Consider the following 26,989-nt stretch of genomic DNA (forward strand, 5'->3'; position numbering starts at 1 on the left):
TTTACAAGTTAAGACCAGCTCTACATGGGAAAAAGAAGGCCTAACAGAAGGCACCATTTAGAAAAATTATTTGTCCTCTCAATCACCTAATTTAAAAGGACAAATCTGAGATGAAGCTGATCCTATCTAAGGCCTTAAAAACACCCTTTAGAGGGTTGGTTTAGTCCTCTTCATCTCCAAAGTAAAATATTCACTTTCTGGAACATTTACCCTTATCTACTTGTCTTCATGAGAAAGCAGCCAGATAAAATTACCCAATGAAATCCACCCAGGCTTTGGAGAGATCTCCTCTCATTAAGAAACAAATTCCTTGTCATGGACACACTTGGAGAGTTATATGGTCTGCAATTTATTTAAATTCAAAACTGGGGGCTGGGCGCAGTGGCTTATGCCTGTAATCCTAGCACTTTGGGAGACCGAGGTGGGAGGATCACTTGAGGCCAGGAGTTTGGGACCAGCCTGGGCAACATAGTAAGACTCTGTGTCTACATAGTATTAAAAAATTAGCCGGATATGGTGGTGTGTGCCTGTTGTTCTAGCTACAAGGAAGGCTGAGGTTGGAGGATCACTTGAGCTGAGGAGTTCAAGGCTGCAGTGAGCCATGACTGCACCACTGCACTCCAGCCTAGTTGATAGAGACTCTGTTAAAAAATAAAAACAAACAGACAAAATTGGGGATTCTGCACCTATCAGTCACTAACAAAAGTGACAATAAGTTATTTCCTAAAGGCTTCAATAGTAACTTACATGTTAAAAGGAGAATTTAAAATTTCACAAGAAAGTTTCAGATTGAAAATTCCCAGCCCACAAGGTCTTCCTTCTATTGCTGGCCCCTGCTCACTTCCCTGTGACCTCTCAAACCAGAGGTGGGCAAAGGACATAGATGACGGCAAAACAGAATGGACCCAGGAAGCAGCCTCAGAGTGTTAGGGTGATCCATCTCAACAGCAATGGGCTGAAGTCAGGGCTTTGAGTCCTCCCTCCAACTCACCCTTCCCACATCCCTTACTCTGTTATCTGATTATCTGCAAAGAAAGACAGCTGGACTTAATGGTCTCTAAGCTTCCTGCTCATTCTTCTAATTATTATTCTGCTGTCAGTTTGTAAAGACTTAGGAAATGGACAATGATTTACTATTAGTTTATGGGAAAAAATCTAATAAACATGCACAAACTGCAAAAATTCACTTTCTTCATTGGTTATTCCTTTTCTTCTATACATTTGATAGTTTCATATTATAAATTATGAAATGATTTAAAGTCACCTGTTCTAAATAAAAATACTGATACCATAACCCACCCCAAAAGAAGAACAGCCAAAATCAACTTTGGGAAAACCTGTCTCTTATTGAATAAATTAGACTGGTTTCAACCTTTTGGGAAAAAATGTCTCTTATTGAATAAATTAAGCTAGTTTCAAACTCTGAGCATTCTTCTTCGTTGAGATATGGCTCACATACCATATGACTCACCTATTTAAAGTATACAATTCAATAGTTTTTAATGTTTTCACCAAATCATGCAACCATGATCACAATCATTTTTAGAGTATTTTCATGACTCCAAAAACAAACGCTGAACCTATCTGCAATCACTCCCATTCCTTCCCCTATCCCCCAGCCTAGAGAGGCCTCTGATCTTTGTGTCTATTTATCTGCCCATTCTGGACATTTCACACGGATGTAACCATACAGTACACAGGTATTTGTGATTGGTCCCAACACTGATCTTGCAAGCACCCTAGACACGGTCATCCACCTTGAGGTGACGCACTGTGCCAGCCGCAGCCCCTGGGCTGTCTCTGGATGAGTGAGGTGACCTGGCAAGTGCTCTCTACTCAGGCCAGCACACATACACAATTGCAGTGGACACATCACAGCCAATAAATGTTGCTTCTAAGTTTGTTCCTAGCATAGTCAGGGAGCTAGATAAAAACGAACAGTTGGACAAACATTCAAGTTCTATGGCAAAGCTGTGTGGTGCAGGGCAGGTAAGAGGATGACAATTTACTTCATTTTTGCCTATTGTGCAACTTGGTGAATAAATGTACTTTTCCCATAGCCAAATAAATACCTTTCCTATCTTACACTATCCTAGCTCAAACCTCAAAAGCTGTGTTTGAGGCTCTGGTGCTACCTCGGTCCTCTCTACAGCAAATAAAGGAAGGTAATGAGAGATGAAGCTCCCTCTTTAATGCCTTTTTATATTTATAACTGGAAATTTATTGTCCTTTCCCTTAAGAAAAGGATTAATGATGCTGTCCTTTCCCCCTTCCTCTAAACGTCTGCGTTGCAGATGTTTATTTCCGCAGTCAGAGATCCAGGATTAGTGGAGCCCCCAGAAGGGGGAAGGAAACATAAATGCCAATTTAATTAGCTCATTCTTACCGCCAATCTTTTCTCTCTCTCATAAAAGTGTCCTCATTTAATAAGTTACTTTCCCCTGTATTTTTTCAACAACCAAGCATTTTGCATATTTAATTCTCTTGAACTAATCATGTAAGTCTTGTATAATTTTTGTTTTTTTTTTCCATTTTGATAGTCGTTTGTATACATTCTGCTAAAAATTATGTATGAAAAGTCTTTATTTTTAGTTGAAGGAGGGGCCATTTAAACTTTGCCATGCTCAAATGTGTAAAGCCACCCTCGTATATGGGAACATGTCAATGCCGTGCAGAAGAACTCACATGATAGCCATCTCCTCATGGTGGCACAGTAAAGATTCAGAGACCTGACAGCTAGGGAGCCTCAGAGAGCACTGTGTCCCACTCCTCATGTTACGGACGAGGAAACTGAGACCCACCTGGGGTGAGTGAGTGTCTCACGGTCACAGCATCAGTCACTGAAGATCCAAGACTCAACCAGGTCTTCTAACTTCCTGGAAATATTCTTTTCCTCAACCTGGCTACCTGTTTCATGGACTTGAAACCTGGAAACCAATCACTGCCCTGCTGACAGCTCAGGATTACGATTACATGCCTCGAATCACACAGCCCAGGAGACAGGAGCAACTTGCCTGGAGAAGGCTGCTTTCTGGGTCTGCGGTTGACATATGTGAGCGAGCACAGATGGTCCTCTGACCTCGCCAGAGAGTTAAAGACCAACGTGTGAACTGGAACATCATCATCAAGGATTTATTAAATGCCCACTGTGTTCAAAGCCCTGTGTTAAGCTCTTGGGGAATTTCAAAGAAAGTCTAAGCTGTGATCTCAAGCGAAGAATAGCTTTCACTATAGAAGGGAGCAAGACACAGTGCAATTTAACACTTATTAATAATGAAACAACTTATCAGAAAAAAAGAATATAAAAATGAAAGGCAATGACCAACAGAGAAAGCAGCAGAGTTGCAGAAACTTCACAGAGTGCCATGAGATCATCTTTTAAAACCTCAGGTTGCTGTTTGACGGTGATTAAAATACCAGGGACCTGTCCCTAGGGCTCACGGTAAACACAGCGTTTAACCTGGAGAGAAGCACCCAGTGGCAAGGATGACTGGCTGTCAGCTCTCTGTCAAAAGCCACAAGGCAAAACCCAAAGCAGGTCTGAGGCAGGAAACACAGGCTAACAGGAAGCCTGGGGTCCCAGGTGGGGGCAGGTGGTGGTAGGAACAGTCATTTGCGCAGCTCATAAAAAGGACCTGAAACAGTGCAAGAAATGCCTGATGACCCTGATGGGCTGTGAGGGAGCTTCCCCCAGTCTATCAAGAGGTTGTCCAATCAGAGAGGGGCCTCCCTTGGGTCTCAGCCTCGGTGCATCTTTGAGTGGGAGTTTCCTTCCAGGGCAGCCAACCTGTGAGGACAAACGGAGCAAACCCACCAGGCAACAACTGGTGACGAAGGAATGAGAGTGCCTGGGCATTCGAGGAGCAAGCACGGGGGTGATGGCGTAGTTTGAGGGTTAAGAGTTGGACCAAGGAGGAGTCCCACAAGCACGTCTGTGCCAATCCTCCCACAGCTGGACCTCTGCTCCTGACCTCATCCAGAGTTGTGAGCCAGGATGCCCAATGCAGGCCACAAGCCTCACCGGGTATCCCACCACTAGGGCCAGTCAACAGGTCAAAAACTCAACTGTATCTTCCTTTCTATCCACCTGCAACCCCCAACTTCCCTCCCTCCGGGACCCGCATCCCTGCTCTCTCAGCCTCTCAGGTCCCCATGCGTCGGTGGCTCTTGTCCTTTGCCACTGGCCACCGAAGCTGTGAGTTGACTTCTCTCACTGTCTTCTGATGCTGCTCCACGCTTTGCACCGTGGGTGACAGAGGCTTGGCTCACTGGGATTTCACAGCCTCCTGATTTTCTTATCTCCCTTCTATGCATTCTATAAATTACAGCGTAGTTATCTTTAGAAAATACAGACCTTGGCTGGGTGCAGTGGCTCACACCTGTAATCCCAGTACTTTGAGAGGCTAAGGTGGGTGGATCGCTTGAGCCCAGGAGTTCGAGACCAGCCTGGGCAACAATGGCAAAACCCTGTGTCTACCAAAAAAAAAAAAAAAAAAAAAACCAAAAATTAGCTGGGCATAGTGGCACTTACCTGTAGTCCCAGGTACTCAGGGGGTTGAAGTGGCAGGATCGATTGAGCCCAGGAGTTGGGAGGCTGCAGTAAGCCGAGACTGTGCCACTGTACTCCAGCCCGGGCGACAGAGTGAAACTCTGTCTCAAAAAAAAAAAAAAAAAAAAAAAAGAAGAAGAAAGAAAAAGAAAAAAGAAAAGACAACACAGATTTCATGACATCGCCATTCCCCCGAGCAAAACCCACAGGGCTGCTCACTGGCAGCAGAATCGGCCCAGTGTCCCTGGTGTCTTTGTGTCTCTTGCTATTTTAACATCTTTATTTCCCACCATTCTGCTACCATCCAAATACCTTCACATTTCATAGGCTCTCCTGTCGTCTGCTTGGGCCCAGAGGGTTAAATTCTCTTCAAAGTCTCCATTAGCCCTCACTCACTTTCTTCTACAACTAAGTGGAAGTATTTACTTATTTATTTTTCATATTTTTAGAGATGGTGTCTCACTATGTTGTCCAGGCTGGTCTCGAACTCCTGGGCTCAAGAGATCCTCCTGCATTGGCCAGCTGAGTAGCTGGGATTACACGTGTGGCCGCTGCCCCGACTGCAAACATTTCTTAAGTGTCTGCTGAGCTGAGCATTGTGCTAAACCGGGGACAGGCGGCCAGGAAACACAAACACTGCTCCTGCCCTCAGGCAGTTTAAAGTCAAAGTGAGAAATCTACAAGTGAAAGTTTCAAAGGGTAGACTTGATATTCTAGAGATTAAGGCAGAATTCCTGCTACCCCACTTCAAGTTTAGTATACACTGAAGGTCTTAAGACTTTAGAATTTTATTTCTAAACTTGAAATAAGAACATCAAAAGTTTAAAATGTTAGCTCTTAAAATTAATTATTTTAAAATTAGAATTCTCTGTTACAAACACAAAGAAGAAAGGGCATCAGATGTGAATAATGAGGGATTCTAATTCAGGAGACACAGTAGGGGAAAAGTAAACCTGATATTATCCTCCACAGTGAACAAGAGGCCTCACTTTCAAATGTGTGGTCTATTTAGGTTTAACAGCATCAGCTCCCTCCTGCATAACTTTTTGGTTTCTGGGAGGCAACCCTCTCTGGCAGCTACTAAATGTAACTGAAGCCTCTATTTGACTTCCCAGGGCTGTTTAATGTTCTTCATGAAAATCTGTACCCTCTGTTTCCAGTCTCTCTGGGTTTGAGCATAAGAGACAATCAAATAAGCATAAGAGACTGGAAAGAGGCGTGCAGATTTTCATGAAGAACACTACAAATCAAGATGCTGGGTTTCTGCAAATCTTGTTAGCATCTAATATAGAATCTGGTACATAATAGTTTTTAAATAAAGTGATGCTTCACCTTTCTTTCTTCTCTCCGCATTCCCTAAAACGTCTAGCACAGAGCCTGACGTGTGGTAGGTACAAATAAATACTTTGATTTGATAATTATGCATGAAATCCCAGACCTAAGGGTGATCAGGGATTAAGGATGCAGAGGTAATGGTAGAGATAGAACTGCAGCTATAGTCACAGAAGAGGCCTCCCAGGCAGCATTCATCCTGAAACATACCTTTAAAGTATGACGATGGATATCATGCTGGTCAAACAATGATCAGAACCCTGATTCAACACTGAATCAACCCTGAGCATATTACAAACCAATCATGCAATTTAAAAATGCCCTAATGAATTGGAAAACGTTCTGAATCTAGAAGCACTGGTTACACACGTGCATGAGCACACACACACACACACACACACACACACACACACACACACAGAGGTTTACATATATATGTTACATGGTACTGCTATTAACAATGAATATTCTAGAACTGTTCTTTGAATTTGTCTTTAACAACAAGGAAAACTCTTTTTTAAAGATATTCCAGAAATCAAAACCAGAGGAAAGATACAAATGTTTACTGAGAAAGCAGGAATGTTTTCATTTTTCATTTCATTATCCTTTTCATTTATCTTAAAAACTTTTTAAGAAGTTTAAGTTCACCAGTAGCGGTCAATTGCATAGGTTACTTAACTATGTTCTACTTCAAACAGAGCGATCTCCGCGGACCAATACCTACTTTTTTCAGGTGTAGCAAAAAGGTGGTCACACAAACAAGACAAGTCGGGACCATTTACCCACTCGGCTGAATGGAAAGGTCTGAATATGAAATAAACCAGATGATAGAGCCCCTGATCACCACATTGATTTAGAGCCGCTGGTCCAAAATGCAAGCAGTTTGGAAAAATAAACACAGCAGGCAATGCCTGGTCTCCTTTTGCTATCCAGTGTCCTCCAAAACACCATGAGAGCCTAGGTCACTGATCCTACTTTCCAAGTCAGTTGGGAAAGAGTACTCAAAAAGCAGCTCACACTGATAAGCTCAGAAAAAGAGTTGGTTTTTTCTGATGTATGCAGTCTTCAGTAACCAGTACCCAGGAGTGACAGAGGCGGCCGGTGGGAGACTCTACTCAGCAAAGGCACATTAGCAAGTTCTGGGAGAGGAAAACAAGGTTGTTTTTAGTCATTTGGTGTCACATGTGCCAAATGATACCTGTTACTTGGACGGGGCATGAGGATTGAACTGTCTGGGCAGTAACAATGTGCCAGGCAGCTGGAGCCCCAGGTCCTGGCCCCTGCCCGTCTTCTGCCTGAATCCCTGCAGTACGCAGGGGCCTGCAAGGTGACCCTGGAGCCAGAGCTGTCACAACTGCCCTCCTTTCTTCCAAGCCAAGTAGCGATAGACTGGGATACAGCCCCAGATTTATGATCCTGTTTTCAGTTGGAACTCAGGGTCCCTGACCCTGCTGAAGAATTTTAGGAGGTACAGACACTGGGAAAGAAATACAGGACTGAGGAGGGAAGAAAAGTATACCTCTGGAGTACTGAAGTGACTGAATACACACTTTTCTTCTTCGTCTTCTTTTTTTATAGAGGGGAGCATACAGTTTTTTTAAAAATAGAAATACAGTTGCCAAAGAGAAAGCAGCAATTTAAATGCCAAAAGCAGCAGGCAGAGCTAAGGAAAGGAGGAGTGTTCGAATGATTAATCACACTCACACCACTCTCCCCAACAGGGAGCTCTCATGTGAAGAGTTTAACGGACTTGCCAATTAGTTACTTGTGAATCATCCTCCACTTGCCTAATTTCCCTTCAAAGTTTGTACTCAGCAATTTGCACTGACTTCAATATCAACTTACGTAGTTTTCTTTGTAGGGTGAAAAAAAGGGAAGAAAAACCACTTCATGTCTTTGCATTTCAGCAACTAAATTGGTCATTTGAGGAAATTTTAAAAATGACTTTTCTTTGCTGCAGTGCAGAACTCAGAACATAATGGGTTCATTTTGGATCTCATTTGACAGAGTTGATTATGACAAGAAATAGAAAGACTTCATTTCAATAATGCTTTGAGATATCTAACAAGATAAGATGCATGGGCCCTCAAAAGTCAGTTTCTGTGAAATGCCAGTGAAATTGTTTTATTAAAGCAACACCCAGCCAAACAAAAAAAGGATGTGGACAGAAGGAGGAATACACTGGTATTCAGCTTTTCTTAAGGCAGAGGAGATTTTCTTAAGACACTGAAGGTATCTGCTGTTAATTCCTTTAAAAAAAAAAAAGCACCTAGTTCATTTTCATGTGGCCTCTTTAAATTTAGTAATGATTCTAAAATGATACAGAATTATTAATTTTAATTTCAGAGAAATGCTTTTTACTATTCTAATAATTATCTGTGAAAAGCTAATTATTTTTACAGCAGTAAACTTCAAGTCCATAATTGTGATCTAAGTTCTCTCTTAAAAATTAAGCCCCAAGGCCAGGTGCACTGGCTCATGCTCTGTGAGGATGGCTTGAGGCCAGGAGTTGGAGAGCAGCCTGGGTAACATAGTGAGACTCCATCTCTACAAAAAAAAAAAAAAAAAAAAAAAATTTAGCTGGGCATGGTGGTGCACACCTGGAGTCCTAGCTACTCTGGAGGCTGAGGTGGGAGGATCACTTGAGCCCAGCAGTTTGAGACTGCAGTGAGTTATGATCACACAACTGTACTCCAGCCTAGGCGACAGAGCAAGACATTGTCTCAAGAAGAGAAAGGAAATGCCCTAACATGAGTGTTGGCTCCCATGCAGTTTTAATAGCAAATGAGCAACCACATCCTTCCTGTCCCACTAGCCAGCCCTCAGCTCTTCTGTGTACACAGAGCCTCAAGCTCAGGGTCTGGACCTCCATGCAAACCACAACCTCAGGCTATCGTGAGACAGTGTCACTGGCAGCCTGGTCAGCACTGCTTTCTCCAAACATGGCAGCCTCTCTCATGCCTCAGCAAACATGTGAGAAATTCCTGGAAATTTTCGGCAATGGTACAGAGAGGGCAGTGGGAGCACAGATCTTTAAGAAAGTGTGCTAACTATCTCAGTTTGCCTCAGGGACCCTATTCTTCGGAGGAAAACACAGGGTAAGCTGTATCAGTATTCAATTTGTAGTCACCCAGGGTGGCAATATGTCACTTAATGCAGGATGAATTCAGATCTTAAACTGAGGGCAAATTAGGACTAGATTTGAAGGGACTTAAGTCAGTACATGTTGAGCATCCCTTATCTGAAATGCCTGGAGCCGGTCGTATTTCAGATTTTTTCAGATTTCAGAATATCTGCATAGATAATGAGATATCTAGGGGATGGGACCCAAATCTAAACACAAAATTTATCTATTTCATATACACCTTATACACATAGCCTGAAGGTAATTTTATACAATATTTTAAATAATTGTGTACATGAAACGAATGCTGTGTTGAGCACTTAACTGTGGAATTTTCCACTTGTGGCATCATGTTGATCAGAAAATATCCGATTTTGAAGCATTTTGGATTTCAGATTTTCTGATGGGGATGTTCAACCTGTCCCTTAGATTTCCGCTTTTAAAAAAAATCCTTAGCCATTTACGAATCTGGCTCGCTATATGAAACTTGGGTAACCAATGTCAAATCCTTTCTCAGAAAAAAATGATCATGGCTCAACAGTTATTTAAAGAGTTAAAACAGATGTTCAAAAGTTAGAATGAAGGATCAGGCCAGAGTGGGGAGGAGAGCAGCAGTACACATTTTTACGTGGTGGGAACCAAGATGAAGAGGAAGATGTACCACAGGACATGCCCAGGATGCTGGATTCCTGGTGCTGACCACAGTGCTATGGTCATTCCACAGTCCAGCACTGCAGTGCACAAAGGGTGCCCTTTGACAAAAATGCTGTGGCAAGAGTCTGACCAACTTGAAAAGCAGCAAATCAGCAAGATAAAGATTCCTGAGAGTCCTAAGTAGCCTCTACAAAGATAGAAAACATGCACACTCACACAGGCTACTGACATGTCTGACAGCAGAAATTAACAGGCGGCTCTGCTAGCAGAACCTTTCCACCTGGAAATGAGAGTATTCTATAAAACCCTCACATGCTCAGTCTCCTTCCAAAGAACAGTAATATATTTTCCTACTGACTTTTATACCAATATCATATGTATAGAGGTCCCCAATCAGAAGAACACTTTACTTCAGCATGAACATTAACAACTTATTACACAAAATGAAAACTACTATTATATAATTACTTTTATTGACAAAAATAATAGATCCTAATTTATAGAGCAAAAGCCATGGCAAAACCCATTTCCTACTGGAAGCAAATGTTACAAAAGCAACTCACCTGGAAATCTTGATCATCAATTCCAAACCTCTCCCGCAGGTTACGGAAGACCATCGGGCAGTATTCCTTAAACTTGAAATGGCTCGGCATGTTTTCTCTGAAACAGTCACAGCGTGGAATAAAGCTCAGAGACAGTCAATCAGACTTGCATCTGTCACCACTGAGTTCCACATGTAACTAAAGAAAGGTTCGGAGTTCACTGTCTACTAAAGGGACAGATGTGTTTCCTAGAACCAGGTACAACCCGCAGGAAGATCCAGGAGACATGGGGGGCTAGACGGCTGTCTGTCTGTCTCCTTTGTCACAGGCACGCTTGGACTATGTGACCTCTTTAAATCCTGGCCACACACTGCAGCCATTCCTCAAAAAACAAGAGGTGGGGAAGGAAGGGGCCAGGCAGGAGGAGCAGTGAAGGAAAAGCACAGTGGCAGGACAGTGAGTTAGGAAGAGGTAGCGGAGCAAGCCACCAGCACGGCCCCCAGGTTCCCTCTCAGCTACTGCCGAGGAAAGCAGGGCCACTCCCTCACCCCCCTAAAAGGCTTATTTTATATAAATGCCACATTCTAAATTTGCATACAGAAAATTCCCTCAAAGTCAGCCTCTAAACACTGTTATGAGAAAAACTAACACATCAGCTTCACATAAGGACAATGGATCCCTGAAGAAATTTCGTAATCAGCCTGGCACGGTGGCTTACACCGCTCATTTGTAGTCCCAGCACTTTGGGAGACTGAGGTGGAAGGATTGCTTGAGACCGGGAGTTTGAGGCCAGTTTGGGGAACATAGTGAGACCCCTGTCTTTACAAAAAGTTTTTTAAAACATCAGCTGGGCATGGTAACCTGCACCTGTAGTCCCAGCTACTTGGAAGGCTCAGGAAGGAGGATTGCTTGAGCCCAGGAATTTGAGACTGCAGTGAAGACCCCTGTCTTCACAAAAAGTTTTTTAAAAAATCAGCTGGGCATGGTAACCTGTACCTGTAGTCCCAGCTACTCAGAAGGCTCAGGAAGGAGGACTGCGAGAGCCCAGGAATTTGAGACTGCTTTGAGATATAATTTCGCCACTGTACACCAGCCTGAGCAACAGAGCAAGATCCTGTCTCAAAAAAAATTTCATAATGATCCTCACATGGGAGTGATTTGAGGTTCACCCTAATCATTCAGAACTGTTTCCCTCTTTTTGTTCCCACGGAACCAGACACGCATATAAATTATACATATGCACACACCCCTCCCTTATCATACTTTGCACACTGAACTATAGCAGTTTGTATATGTGTCAGTTTTCGTACTCTGAGCCCCTTGAGGGCAGGGCCAGGTCTTCTATATCATTGCATTTCCAGCTCTCAATGGACCACCTAACATATAATAGGTGCTTCATAATGATGTCTAAAACGACATTCAAATGAAGGAGAAATGTTCTCAATGCCCAACGTGGCATCTAATTGTGCCTTATGAAAATGTACCTTCGGTCTTTATTGTTCTATGATGGAGTCATTGCTGTTCATAAATCATCATTTTCAAAGTTCTGTGTACAAGAGCAGAGGTTCATAACTGATAAAAAATCCAAGCAATTTACAGCTTGAAAAATTTGAATTATAATGAGAATATCACTTTCAACGTATAAGATATTCATAGAGAACAATATGCCATATGGCAAAGGATATTATCCCAGAGAGCCTGCTGTTGCTTCTCTAAAAATGACAGATGGTTATGTTTATCACAGGATTAACTTCATCAGCAAAACTTTACTCCCACCCATTGAAAAATTATGTGATTACAGAAATTCACAAAACTTGTACTCCTAGCAGCCATGCTAGTCTTATGAAAGGTCATACTTGCACTTACTTGTTAAAAAGGTGATTGTCCACCTTTATTTTTGAATAGGCTTTGAAGTCATCTGGCATCAACATAACAGGGATTTGAACATGGCTCAGTTCATTGATCTAGAAAAATATAAAATAAATAGCACAGGTTATTACTATCCAGGTGAGGAGGACTTGACTTGAATGTGTACCTTGGGGAAAAAAAACATGGTGGACACAGGAAGTTCTCTTCCCACCCACCCACCCATCCTCCTTCCCTCTGCCATCATAATCTCTCTTCCTGCCTTCCTCATTCCCACTTCTTGCGTCTGTCTGATGCTGGGTCCATGGCGGCCATCGGATGGCAGTGGTGAAGGAGATTCAATCCTCATGCCGCCTGTCCCTGCTTCTTGCCCATCCACTCTCCCTACCTTCCCTCCAGAAACTCATCCCCAAGCCCCTTTGGTCACATGTCCAGGACAACTTCCCTCTGTAAAGAAAATGTAATCTGAGAAAGAAAGCTTTTAAATTTTTCATGTAAATATTTGTTGGATTAATGGACATGATTTATATATTGAACTCCAAGAACAACACTCATCTGTGTGCTCTTTACTTCCCTTACAGGAACTAAGTTTAAAAATAAACACTGGGGTGGGGCATGAATTAACCAAAAGAAGAACCTCCATTCAGGGAAGGAGGAAGACATGTGGCCCCAGGACTGCAAGAGAAGGAGGTGGGTTGGACATGAGTCAAGAACAAAAGCAAAGATGTGCTTCCAAAGGACAAAGGGTAAGATCAAGTTCCAGTGAATGACAGGGATGGCTTTGGACACATGATTTTGAAAAACCTTAACTTTCTCTTGGTTAACTATTTTTGCATGTTGACTTTCCTTGTTGCTAGCAATAAAAACCATGTCAAAGATTTATGCTTCCAGTAGGATAGAAGGCAGGCTCGCTGAAGGATTCTCAGTTACAAAAACAAGCAAACAACAAAAGAATGAGCTGCTTGATAGAGCAGAGGTTTTTTTTGTTTTTTGAAATCACATTGCTGGGTTCACAGACAGTAGAGGGAATCTCCAAGAGACCTTTCTTCCCCTAAAGTGAGTTTAACCCACATGGAGTGTGGGGACCATTAAGCAAGCCTGAAAGGAGGGACTCCCTGAGGATAACTGCCAGTTTCAACACTTATTTGGGCCAAAGGAAAGCTGGGAGCTCAACCAAAGGCTTCAACATTAACCTGAGATCCTTGAAGGAAGCCTTTGAAAGTGGCCCCAACACCTGGCAGAAGTAAATGCAAATGATCTCTGGAGGAGAGCACCCCCTGCCAGGCCACCAGGCTTCCCACAGATGGAGATCAATCAAACATGAGCTCACAGAGATAGCAACGACTGATTAATATTCTCAAGACTTTAGTTACTAAGATGATCAGATAGATAATTTTTTAAGCCATGAGAAGTGAGAAATGTATACGGAAATAGAAGATGAACAAAAGATGATTATATTTGAAAAAATAATGATGATTCAGATTTTTCCACAACTAACGACAGTTATAAATCTGTAGATACAGTTGGGCACAGTGACTCATATATGTAATCCCAACAATTTGGGAGGCTGAGGCAGGCGGACTGCTTGAGCCCAGGATTTTGAGACCAGCTAAGGCAACAGACTTTGTCTCTAAAAAATAAAAAAAATAACAAAAATTAGCTGGGCGTGGGGGTGTGCAACTGTAGTCCCAGCTACTTGCGGGGGTGAGGAAGGAAGATCACTTGAATCCAGGATTTCGAGGCTGCAGTGAGCAGTGATTGTACCACTGCACTCCAGCCTGGGTGACAGAGTGGAGCCATGTCTGTTAAATAAAAAACAAAAAAAAGCAGACTATTCAAAGCAATATATAAGTAAGAATATTCAAAGCACAACTAGATATGCTGTAGTTAAACTAAAGAAGGCCAAATGCAAAAAGAAAGGAATGGTGGCCAGAGAGCAAAGGCAAACACAACAGAGGAATGATAGTGACAGCTGACAGCTAGCTTCTCAAACCCACTGAAAGAAAACAGGAATCTGACATCATATAGCTTCTCCAGTTCACTTTCCCCAAGCATCTTATGATACTAAGTCATTTCCAGAGTATATCTGTGAAAAATTAAAGTTTATATATCTTTATGCTATCAGAGGAATATCAAAGTTTGAAAAATAACAGAAAAAGAAAATCATAATGGAAATCCAAGTCCTGTGATAACAAACACAATGCGAATGAAGCTGGATGCCAACTCAATCAGCACTTCGATATGTTGTGGAACAAGAGAAAGCAAAACCCAACATGGAGGTGGGACCGGACACTGATTATTTAAATGCACGTGATGCATTCAGCGGATCCTCCAAAGCTTTGATGCCTCTTGAGGCTGCTTAAATCAGTATCGCTTAACAGAGTCTTCTCAGAAAGGAAGCAGGAAACCAGAAACTTTCTGCATCCTTTTGCTTTTTGGTACCTGCTCTGGAACATGTTTTGTGGAGAAAATACGAAAACTTCAGTCAACATGGAATGAGTAAACTGAGAATTTTCCTTATTGATTTTCCTTCCCCACCCATCCTCGCGTCAGCACAACCTTTAAGAGTCCACTCAGTGCTGGGCACAGCTCGGACACCAGTCTTTGCCCTCTTGGGGCTTATGGTCCAGAGGGGCAGACACATTAACTGAAGAACTGCCCCAAGTGTAGAACTCCAACAATGACAGAGTCAGGAGGGAGAAGCACATTGGACCATAAGCAAGTATGGAAAAGGCCCAGGCCAGGTGGGGGAGGCATGCGAGGCTTCCCTAGGGAGCAACGGCTCGTGGAGAAAGGAGAGGGCAGGTGGACAGGGCTTCCAGGAAGAAGGCGAGTCCTGGAGACGAGGGGGCACTGTTAATGGGCAAACAGTGCAGAAACAGACAAGGCGCATGGCATGAAAGGGATGAACAGCATGCTCAGGAGCACCGGGAAGTGGCTACTGTAGAATTGCACCACACAGAGGACAGCAGCTCAGCAGAGGGCGGCGGAGGCAGCACAGATGAAGGAAGCAGACACTCCAGCATGCTCAAGTGCTGAAATCTGCGGGGCTTGATGACAGACTAGAAATGTAGGGAAAGATGGAGGGAGTGCTGCATGCATGCCGGGGTAGCTGGTGAGTCCACTGACTGGCACAATGCATTTTAAGAGAAGAGTTCAGTTTTGAGCTTGTTAAATTTCATGTGCTCTTGGGACATCTAAGTGTCAATGTCAGGTAGGCCGTGGACAGGTGGGTCTGAAGTTCCCAGGGGCAGGAGATAAAAATGTGTGTATCCGTGCATCAGACATTAGCTCCCCAGAGGTGTGGATGAGGTAACCTGGGGAGGGGACGGCATGAGAGGGAGGAGGGCGGAGAAGCAGTCTTCAAGAACAGGAACGTTTCACAGCCTGGAGAAGAGGATGAGAAAGGGGAAAACTGCTACTGAGGCAGGAAGTGAAAAAGCACAGGGCCACCCAATGGGAGTGAAGGGAAAAGGGGGATCAAACATGCTATGGGATGAATATGACACTTTTGAGAAGGCAGGGACTGGGAAATGTCAGCCAGATTGAACAGCACGGGAGGTCCTTGGCAACCCTGGCAGAATTGTTTCGGTGGAGTGTAGCAATGGAACCCAGACTGAGCTAAGCTGAGGTAAGGAAATGCCGGCACTGCACATGGCTATTTCTAAGGAGCCTGGCACGGAAGGACAGGAGCGAGATGAAGAGGGATGGGGGACAGAGGGAGGACCTGAGAGAGAAGGGACATTCAGTAGCACTTCTCAAGAAGGTGGGAGGGGATGGGATCCAAGCATGCAGGAAGGAGAGGCTCTGAGGAGGGAAGCAACTTTCCTATTTACAGGAGGGAAAAGAGACAGGTGTCATGGCGAGGTGGCAGAACTGACAGAGGGAAGACACAGGGCTCCCATCCACTGGCTCCTATTTTCTCTGGGAAGTAGGGCCATGGACACCTGCTGAGAGTGAGAGGCAGGCTGAGGACTTCAAAGGTTAAAGAGAACACAGGGAGCTTAAAAAAGGGACTGAAGAATGTGGATGGACAAGTTTAAAGAGAGACAGCAGGCTGGGCTTCCAGGCAGAACTGAGCATCATCCACAGTTTGTGATGGTTCACATACAGGAACAGAGCGAACTTGTGGAGTGACATTCCTCATTCTGGCAGAGCTCGACCCCAGGGTGCCGGTGCAGAGACAGGGGATGACAGGGGTCCTTCCGGATGGAGGTGTTTGCTGGTTGAGTGTGACATAAAGGGGAAAGGAGTTCCAGGACGATCACTTGGAAACAGAAAGTCAGTACAAAACAAGATCGCTGATCGTAAGGAGTTTTCTACTGTAGTCGATGGAGCAGGACCTTCACCATGTAGTAAAATACCAAGCAGCACAGAAGAAATGCTGAACCCAGACAACAAGTGCCACAGAAGCACAGAGCAGGAGCCCGTGCTCACAGGTGTGGGTGATGGGCTTCTTGGAAGGAGTGCAGCCCTACATGGCCCTTGAGGGACGGAGAGTTCTGACTACTGTGTCATTTAAATGTCAGAGAAACACAAACCTTTAGCTATTCCCCATCTTCCAAAACCAGACTACCCCAAGAGGTAGAGAATATTTGGTCCTCATTATCAAAGAAGACAAGAAATGAGACAAGAAGAAAAATCAAAGATAGTTACACTTATACCTTGGTTTACGTGGAATCATAAGATGCTGAAATTAAAAGAGAATTTCGGAGATCATATAGTCTAACCTCTCATTTTGCAGATTGTAGTATGTCCTGGCAGAGCAGTATCTATACCTTCATAATTGAGTAGTGGGGCAGGATACTGAGTTAGATCTGACAGCTACTTTATGGCTGCTTTATCTTTCTTCCAGGTGGCCTTTCATTCTTTACACTTGCGTAACATTACTTTTGGCCTTATTTCCCCTCCAGATTCCCCCCAAAAAACTTCTTGGTCAGGTAGGTGGTAGCTAGATTTAATGACTTGTAAACAAACACTTCACAAAACAGAGGATCTACTACTTAAAAGAGAAGCTTTTAATTAGTAAACTAGTTTTTCAATAGTGTACCCATAAGCCCCTATATTATTTTTTATACAGCACGTTTTACTTTGTTGTATATGAGGCTTAGTGATCATTCATCAGTTTTACTGAAATGGATTACTTGCAGAGCTGCTTAATAACTGAAAAGACACTTAACTTCCTGAAAAACTCTCTCCTTTAGCTGGTTACTTTGCTCTTACCCAAACTAAAATATATTGCTTATCTCCAGTTCAAATTCAAATTCTGGTGCAAATGCAGGTCATGGCAATGAGCTCTCAGTTTGAAGAAGGCTGAGTTAATCCTATTTGTTAACTTCAATATTTTATATAGGGCTCTGGGCTGTAAACTTTCAGACTTTAAAATAAAGATTATTGGGTTTTAAAGTCTCCAGTTTCACAAAACTTTAAATTATTAGTTTGGCATTCTACCTAGACCAACCATTCTATATGATCTACCCTAAAATTGATAACTAACAGTGGTTTATCATCATTATTTTACACTTATTATCAGGATTTTTTTAAAAGATAGGGTTGCCCAGGCTGGAGTGCAGGGGCATGATCATGGCCAACTGCAGTCTTGAGCTCCCACGCTCAAACGGTCCTCCGGCCTCAGTCCTCTGAGAGCTGGGACTACAGGCGTACACCACCATGCATGGCTAATTAAAAAAATTTTTTTGTGGTGACAAGGTCTTGCTATGTTGCCTGGGCTGGTCCCAAATTCCTGGGCTCAACAGATCCTCTTGCCTCAGCCTCTCACAGTGTTGGAATCACAGGCATGAACCACCGTATCTGTCCTTTCATCAATATTTTTTAAACAAAGAATTGACACTTTTCTAAGATACTTACATTGGGAACACACACACACACACACACACACACACACACACACAGTTCTATCTATATGTTACATAATATTCATAAAGGAAACAAAAAGATTTGTGTTAACCATTACTATTTTGAAGGAAAGAATCATACACCCTTTATAGGAATAAGCATACACTGTCAAATCCAAACGGATTTTAATTCATGAAGATGAAAGTGATTTTTGAGTTTATTAAAATTTTCTTAGGTTAGCTGAACAAAGTGAAAGCACCCGTTATACTATCACATAGAGGCCACATTTAAGGTTCCTTCGGGTTGCAAATATTCAATAAAATTCTCACAGCAAAAGAGCAATATCACTTTATCCTTGTGAAATACTTAATGGTTGTGAATCCGCTTTGGCAAACACAGGATAGTTCTTTGTGCTGCCGGCCACACTTGCAGGCCTGTAAAACAAGTGTATTAGAAATTCCCCACCCCACACAGAGCGGCTGGAGGCTGGGGCCCCAGGCGTCCTGGGAGGGACTTCTTGTTCCTGTTTATGCCGTGCCAGTCACCCCCAAATCGCAGGTGTGGGTCTGCACTGCCTTGTTGCTCGGCCTTTGGGCAGCAAAGCTGCCCATGCTGGGGCTCCACAGATGACATAAAAATAAAGCAGCTTTGTTGTCCACATCAATAGAAACAGGGTCAAAGGGGGTGGAGAGGGCTGGTGCAGAGCGCCAAAATGTCCCTGATTATGGTATGACTCAAGAGTGGGGGCAGGGGTGAGGGCAGAGGGGGAGCTGGCATGTGGCAAGGGGAGGGAGGAAGCCGAGGAGAGCTCCTCAGTCTTGGCTCAGCTTTGCCCTAACTCACTGCCATAGTTGGCACTAACCTTATGGTTCATGCTAGGGGCACACGTGCCAAGATCCACGTGAGGCACTCCAGACACAGTATCTTACCTGATCTTTACAACCCAAGGGGGTAGAGGTGCTATTATCATGCCCATTATACAGATAAGGAAATTGAGGCTTAGTGAGATTAGAAAAGGTCCAAGCTATTAAACAGTAGAGCTGTACCTGGAACTCAGCCCAATCTTAAATCTTCTTCTGCCAACATAACTCACACGAGTTACCTGGAATATAAAATTTAGGGAGCTGGATTGGCTGAGCCCAAGATACTTTCAAATTCCTAACAGCCTGTGAGATAAGATTCCCAGCAACTTCATAAGATATCTGCCTGAAATTTAAGTCTTCATTGTGTTAAAAAAACTTCTAAAAGATTCCTTATTAAAAAAAAAATAATAATTAAGTACATGTTTAGGATAGATGATGAAATACACAGTTAACTAAATATGTACCATGGGCTACTACAATTATAACAGCTGTGGTTTCAATAGCACAGTGGAAATCTGGAAAGAACTGTGTAACTGAAAAGTTGTCATCTAACATTTCTTGTCATTTTAAAAAAGGGAAAATACTCCTCAAAGCTCCATTAAATCTTAATCAATCATACACTGTATCCTTGAAGGATGTAAAATCTATTTCTAAGGCAATTATTTATTAAAGCCAATTGTCTCAGTTTCCTTCACGAAAAATAAAATTAACACAAAACACAGTAACATTTATGTGGGCCTTTCCTTTTAAATTACCATACAGCCCAACTCAGAAAAGGTACCTCAATTCCTCTCCTGAGCAAGGCATTGAAATTTACATCACATGGAAGTTCCCTCCAACACTGCGAAACACAGGTTTGTTTTTTTGCGTGAGATTGGCTGACTGCAATGAGCATCACTCCTGTAGATGTAAGGCTAAATTCACGCTGGCAGGAAAAGAGAGGTTGCAATTAAGCTGCAGAAACGGGAATGCTAAATTGCTACTGGACAAGGAATAAATAAGTGAGACCCAGCTGATAGCGGTTCTGAAATTAAGGCATAGAAAGGTGTCCCCACAAAGCCATCTCACAGTGTGACATTTAAAAAATAAACCTCACTAATTTATATCATTTTTAAGTCAAGCAAAGAATATGCTCATAAATTCTGAGAGGCATTATTAATGACACTTAATTAATTCAGATATATTCACCCTAAACACTATGTTCTCAGACTAATACATAATTAGTAATTGGTTTTCATTCAGCCAAGAATACGCAAAAAGAACCAAAAAAGCCTCTCACATGTAGAGGAGACACTGAGATACTTAATCTGATTATAATGAAGACAATTCCCTACAAATTATGACATATTGAGATGAAACAGGAAGCACCCCTTGTGTGGAGCCCCTGTCGGGTATAAAGGCTGGCAGAGGTGGCAGGGGGCCTGGAGGGGGAACTATTTCATGGCAGCATGAGCACTGGGGGAGACAGGAGATGTTCAGTGGTGTAGGAATTATCTTGAAAGGCCCGTGCATCCCTTCTCAAAAATCTCAAGACACAGATTGAAAAAGGGCTCACTTTATCTCCCAAAATACGTTTCTACCACTGAAATGTGAGGGCCTACTTTAAAACATAATTCAATAATAAAAGTAACCAGAGCGAGGTAAGCACAAAGCGTTCAAGATCAGTGAGGGCCCAGCAGTAAGAAGTGTAATGCATAACTTGATATGAGTATTCTGGATACTATTTTAACTTTAATTAATTTCATAGGGAAATCAAACAATAAATATGTCATACCAGATTCCCTAGACTTTGCAAGTGTTGCAATTGCTTCTGGCTTCTACAAATGGATGCTGGCTAGCTTCATGACCTAAAATGTGATACGAGTTCACCACTACAGATAAAAATCTCTCCTCTCTTTCCCCACATCCCTTCCTATCAGTATCTGAAAATAGATACTTTCCACTTACCGGACTCATCCTAAGCAAACAAAATTCCTTTGTGACTCTGTGGCTGATAAAGCACATAAGGATTCCTTCCACCAAACAAATGACTTTGAACAATTTCTGCCCTGAGGTTCATTCGCTTTAAGAAGTGAATGAACAGAGAACTAAAATTAGGACTATTAGGAGATAAGAGTTGAGGGTATCCAGAGCTACTGAAGTAACTCATGGCTGGAAGTTCTAACTGTTATGTCCCTGTCCGGCAAACAGAAGGGCCCTGCAGTTGTGATTAGAACTTTCGCTTGTTCTCCACAAAGGTATAAAAAATGACCTCAGGTGAACTGCTAAGAAAATATTTTCCATAACGTCACCTAGAAAAGGCCATCACGTTGCACAATCCCCTCCACACCATGCTCTTCTCCAGAGCTATCTGCGCACAATTTATTTCTAGAGAGGTGCAGAGGGCTTGGTTGGGAGCTGAGACGCAGAGACATTACAGCTTCGATTTTAGAACCATGCTCATGAACACAGCAGTAGGCTGCCTGGCTGGCACAGAATTACCCACATTAGGTGCAATACCTACGACCCCTCCTTCAGAATACTTGGAAGTTGCGTCCAATTTGTTTGAAAAATGGGGAAACTACCACTATTTATACACCAAAGTTCGTATTTTTGATGTGTATTGGTAGCAACCAGAACATACTTAGCACAAAGACCATCATGAAGGCATCATTTTTTCTTACTTTTTTCTAAGTGTCTTCTTGGGAGGATGAGGGATTACCTAAACATTTTTCTCTGATTTTCACTATCGGATATTCATGTGTAGTTGTTAATTTTGTACTAGGGGAAAAAATCACCAACTTGAGCACCAGCTCTCATTTGGAAATAATTTTTATAATATTACAATGAATATAGGTTGAAACAATTAAGAACTTTAAAAAAATGAAGTTCTAATATGATTCAGGCATGTAGCCCACACTTGGAATGCTGTGGCTCTCATTACAACTTGCCCTGCAAACCAAATAGCAATTTGAAAGCTCTGAGGTTTCAGAGGGACAGGCAGGGCAAATTAGAATCAGTTACAGAGGTAGGAAAAACCATGCAGCTGAAAATGTCTGGGAAATGTACTTTTATTTGTCTTGAGGCAAGAGGTCAATTTTCTACAGCTGCTTCATCAATATTCATTTTCTTTTACTTTTCTTTTTTTTTTTTTTTTTTTGAGACAAAGTCTCACTCTGTTGCCCAGGCTGGAGTGCAATGGTGCGATCTCAGCTCACTGTAACCTCCCCCTCCTGGGTTCAAGCAATTCTCCTGTCTCAGCCTCCCGAGTAGCTGGGACTACAGGTGGGTGCCACCATGTGCGGCTAGTTTTTGTATTTTTAGTAGAGATGGGGTTTCACCATGTTGGTCAGGCTCTCGAACTCCTGACCTCAGGTGATCCACCCGCCTTGGCCTCACAAAGTGCTGGAATTACAGGCACGAGCCAACACGCCCAGCCAATACTCATTTTCTAAGACCATTTTTTAAAAGTTGATGTTTCTTTATCTCCAGATAAGACAAAAATCAAAGGTCCAAGTATATTTTAATTAAAACTTTCTTCTGAAATCTGAGTTACCTTCCAATATCTACAAAATAAATGTTTTTTTTTTTGACAAGCCAAATAAAGTTGTTCTGATGTGAAAGCTGAGTAGGAATGAGAATAAAAGCACAAAGGTCCTCCTTTCCAGGGTCCATAAACTCAAAAGCCTAAATGAATTCACTTCAGCAGATTTTTCTGTTGAACAAGAATCATTAAGTCAATCTTTTGATTAATGGCTACTTGACTAAAATTAAAATGTCATCAGAAATATTTAAACTCTTGCTTAGAATCTTACTTTAATTTATAACATAGACACAAACTCTCCCATCTGTCAACTTGGTATCTGCAAGCTCAATCAGACTCTTCTGGACATCCTTGCTGGCTGGCCCACTGTCAACTTCACACAAAAGAATGTAGTCATGTTAAAATTCTACCTCCCATGAACCATAGAATCTGACATAAAACTACTGAGTTCAGGCCAAAAATTTATAATCTAGTACGGAGGTAATACGGCTTTTAAAAAAATTCAAACAAAGACATTGCCAATGAAAACAAGAGCTTACAACGTGGTCCATTCAAAAGGGCCCCAGGCTCAGGGAGTCAGGAGACCTCTGACTGAGCCCTGGTCAGCCACGTCACCACCCTCTGGCCTTGAGCAGAGTGCCCCAGCACTCTTGATCTTGCTTTATACTTTAAAAAACGAGTTTGAGGAGAGATCACAAGTGATGTGTGCTTTGGCCCAGATAGTGATTTAGAAAATGCTTGAATTAATTACCAATCTTTTCAGACTTGAGAACATTTACATTCAAATTTGGATTTCTGGCTTCTTTTAAAAATGGGAAGATCTGGCACCCGGCCCGTCATCATTCATCTGGTGCTGAGTAGCTATGGGGATGCACCCTCTAGTTGGGCACAGTTCCTGCCACTCCCTGGAGTCTCCTGCCTGGATGACTTGGCCCATTCCAGGGCTTTAGCCACCATAGGGCTCTGGTGCCTGCACTTGGGAGACATTCCCACAAATTCAGATGAATCACAAAACAACTTTCCAGAGATCCACTTAATTCCTGGAAGACACAGACAACCTCTTCAAATGTTTTGTTCAGGTAGATGTGGCAGTGCAGGGACAAAGGTTGGAAAAGAAGCCACAGCTCCAATATTCTAATCAAAGGCATTGCAGGTTCCTGGTCTTCCTTTGAAACTGACACAGGGACAGGGAAGAGATGCTAAATGAAGCTAATATGCCTGCAGTTGCCTGTAACCATGTCTTCAGCCATGTAAAGTAAGCATCACCATTGATGCCCGGAAAAGACGGCATAAGACAGACAAGAGCCACATGCAGATGACATCATTTAAATCTCTGGACCCAGGAGATCTTGAGGCCAGCCTAACCCCACATCCTTTCCAGAGACAGAAACCAATCAATCCCCTAAGCTAGTGGAAGGTAAATTTCTGCCACTTGCAATTGAAGACACTCAGATACTTAATGAATGTCAAATAAGAACTTCACTCATCCAAATGGCATGACCACTAGCAATTACACAGCACTCGAAGACACTGATCTTGAAAGTTTCAAATAAACATTTTCCTTTTAGTCAGATATTTAATATGCTAAAACAATTTAATACTTCCTGTTATCTTTCTGCCCATTCATCCTGGGATAAGGATGTTCTAAAACTAGAGTTCCCCAAGTGAGCTGTGAAGGCAAAGCTTCCAGAAGGTGCTGGACGATGCCAAGCTGGCAAGAAGCCCTAAATCTCATGCCCCTTTGGAAGCAGGGTCTGGCTAGCCATGGAGAAGATGGGGAGGAGTTCGTGTATGTAATACAGGTGTCCCTGGGTGCCCCAGATAACCACATCTGCTGAAAAAGTAAGCAATGAGTGACAGCCATGCATTTAGAAAAATCAATCACTGAAACACATCATTAATAAAACCTGTAAGACAATGGAGAAGGGGATGACATGTACAGTTCAGCATTTCACACTGAGATGTGTTCAGCAGACTTCATGGTTGCGAACTACGTTAAGATTCCAGAAGGAAGCAATGAAATCCTAATTCTGTTAGACCAGAACTTGTGTTTTTCTTTCCATGACCAGAACAGAGGGGCCGCCTGCTTTCGTGCCCAGCATCCATCCTGAAGGAACAATGAGAGGAAGGGTACAATGCTGCCGTGTACACTGCTTTCCCGGATTCCCATATTAAGAGATGACCTGACCATGCATTTTTATCTCTTTTCCTTCCAGAAGCTCTGCTAAGATGACAGTAAAGGAAGTTAGAGATTGGGGGAAAAACAAAACCACCACCAACAAACATGACAAGAACACTGGAGAGCAGACAATAGAAAAGGAGAAATGTCAAAGAATTTTTGAAAGACAGAAGAGAAGTAGAGGATTGTTAGCAGACAGAAGAGGAGAGAAAGTTGCTACCTCTGTGCCAGTGGCCACTTGATGCCGTGTGCTCCCAGATGCTGAGGGGCTCCACAGCTGGGGTTCAGGTGGCAGACGGATGGTGCGCTCCCTGTTGCTGACCACACCATCCCATCGCCTGGAAGGCACAGGACTGACTCCTCAGAGACCCCAGCCCAAGAGGCTTCAGGCATGGGAAACCCATCTCACACAGGGCTGGGCTGGGTGTCACGGAGCATGGGAGGAGCCAGTGACCATCTGTGCTCTGAGGCCTGGGCCCTCTGCCGCTGTCCCCTGCTCTGCTGCAATCACACCTGTGGCCTGGGTCACTCCCCGTGGGGACACTGGAGGATACCCATTCTGGTGGAAAGGCCCCAGAAATATTAATAATTCCACCAGTGGGCGGCAGCACAAAGGCTGTCCTCTTCCCCACTATGAGTGGACAGGCACCGTCGCTCCACATACCCAGGACAGGCCGTCTGTCTTCCAGCACCTTGTTCTAAAACCTGAATGGACAGCAACAAACGACCGGACATGGGAAGAAAGCCTTTAGCATGAAGGAGACTAAAACAAATCTATAATTTTTTTCAATGCTATTTAACATCATGCAATACTAAATCACCAAATTTAGTACTTCACAAAGTACTAAAAATAACTTAGTCATAGTAAAGTAATGCTATTATTTTACCAAAAAAACTATGCATTATTTCAAAAAAAGGAAGGATGAGGGGAGAAAAGAGGTGGTGTGAGACAGCCAGCATCATCTGCCATGGCAGAAGCTCAATAGAAAATGCCTAACATGACAAATTCATAAACAATAGCACAAGCATATTACCTAGCAAACACCGGGGCAAATAATTATGTATAGCTGTGTAAACCAACATGGAACGTTCTCTAAGAAATAGTGCGGAGTGAGAAAAGCAAGATAGAGATGTGTTTAATGTGCTACCACTGACTTTTTTTTTAAAAAAAGTTACACATTCATGTGTTTGCACAAAGATCGAGTTTGGGTGTCTGCAGTGAGGGGTGAAGCTCACCTGTAATGGTGAGCCTCTGTACTGTTTAAATTCTGGATCACAAGTTATTTTCATGGTAATGATGGAGAAAAAAACCAAAGTGCTCACGAAGCATTTAACTCAGGAGCAGACCACAGCTCTAAGGCAAGGGTCACAAGGGTCTTCCACAAGGGCAGTGTGCTCCCCAGGGAGAAGACAGCACAACTTCTCTATGTACTGTATACTAAAAGGCTGCCTTTACAAAGCTTGTTTGATGAATGCCCTCCTCAGTCCGATGTGAGCGTCATGAGCTGTATACTGGAAGGGAGGTACCCCGCGGAACAGTAGGAGCTTAGAGGTTGGCAGTTGGCAGGTGACATCCATGCATTGCTCAGGTCAAATGCACTGCAACTGACTGTAGGTTATATGTGCCCAGGTAAGTGGATTTACAGATCATACCATCTGGCTTTAACTAAGCGAAATCAACCCTCACAAAACGGGCAAGTGCTTAAAAGAATGCCTGAAAAACAACCACATGGGCTGAAGCTAGTGTTAAACACACAAGGACCAATTAACAAGAAGCCACATGGCAGGCCTAAGACTGAGCCCTGAGCTCCCAGGGTTCTCACTATCAGTCACATGATGAGGTCAAAGCACCGATGATTTCATTAGATATGACAAGAATAGTTCATAACAATTAAAATGACTGGGAAGACCTCATTTAAAATGTGGACTTCCATTCATTTTTGTTCATGATAAAGCTTCCCTAAGTGTACACTGTGCCTAGAGACACCAGCTAATGATACTACAGAGCTATCAAAATGGGCAAGTCATGTAAAATCTAAGCACTCAGGACCTGAAGACAAACAATTCTAGTTTATTTCACTATGTTTAACATTGTGCAGTACTACACTACAAATTGAGTACTTTGCAAAATTTTGCTAATTTAATGATTAACATGTAGAAGCTTCTTCCTGGGTTCCTTTGCTAGCAAAAGACTAAAAACCACATATTACTGGAGAAGCACTTGCTATTTCTACCAAGGCAAAAGTGGCTTAAAGCATGTAAAAACCAATATGGCATCAAATTTGAATGAATTCCTTTGTCAGCAAATACTGTTGGCAGAGGCACAGAAATACCAGTCAATATTTGAAGACTCAGGATTAGAATAAATTACACAGCCTACGAAGTTTGCTTTAGAATTGCATCAAAGTAAAGATGATTCTAACATTTCTCTGCTTCGGGTATTTGCTAACTTATTTCCTGTATTCAAAGAACTACTATGTGTGGTTGAGAGGGAAGAATAA

At 42.8% G+C, this 26,989-nt stretch overlaps 1 protein-coding gene across 8 annotated transcripts in view; it reads right to left on the reverse strand.

The window, feature by feature from the left end:
* Nucleotides 1-26,989, reverse strand: part of PIP4K2A (phosphatidylinositol-5-phosphate 4-kinase type 2 alpha) — a 177,988-nt gene that overhangs the window by 59,615 nt on the left and 91,384 nt on the right. For 5 of the 8 annotated variants that reach the window (XM_005564793.4, XM_065520411.1, XM_005564792.4 and 2 more), the window contains exons 2-3: nucleotides 12,068-12,165; nucleotides 10,223-10,319 (exon numbers count right to left, since the gene is read on the reverse strand). In XM_005564793.4, coding sequence (XP_005564850.1) covers nucleotides 10,223-10,319; nucleotides 12,068-12,165 — 195 coding nt within the window. Of the gene's footprint in view, nucleotides 1-10,222; nucleotides 10,320-12,067; nucleotides 12,166-24,708; nucleotides 24,889-26,989 lie in introns of those variants that run through there. The other 3 variants (XM_074001188.1, XM_074001187.1, XM_015455645.4) reach the window with 1 other exon arrangement.

Source organism: Macaca fascicularis, chromosome 9, assembly GCF_037993035.2.
Source record: "Macaca fascicularis isolate 582-1 chromosome 9, T2T-MFA8v1.1".
In the NCBI taxonomy this organism is placed as follows: Eukaryota; Metazoa; Chordata; class Mammalia; order Primates; family Cercopithecidae; genus Macaca; species Macaca fascicularis.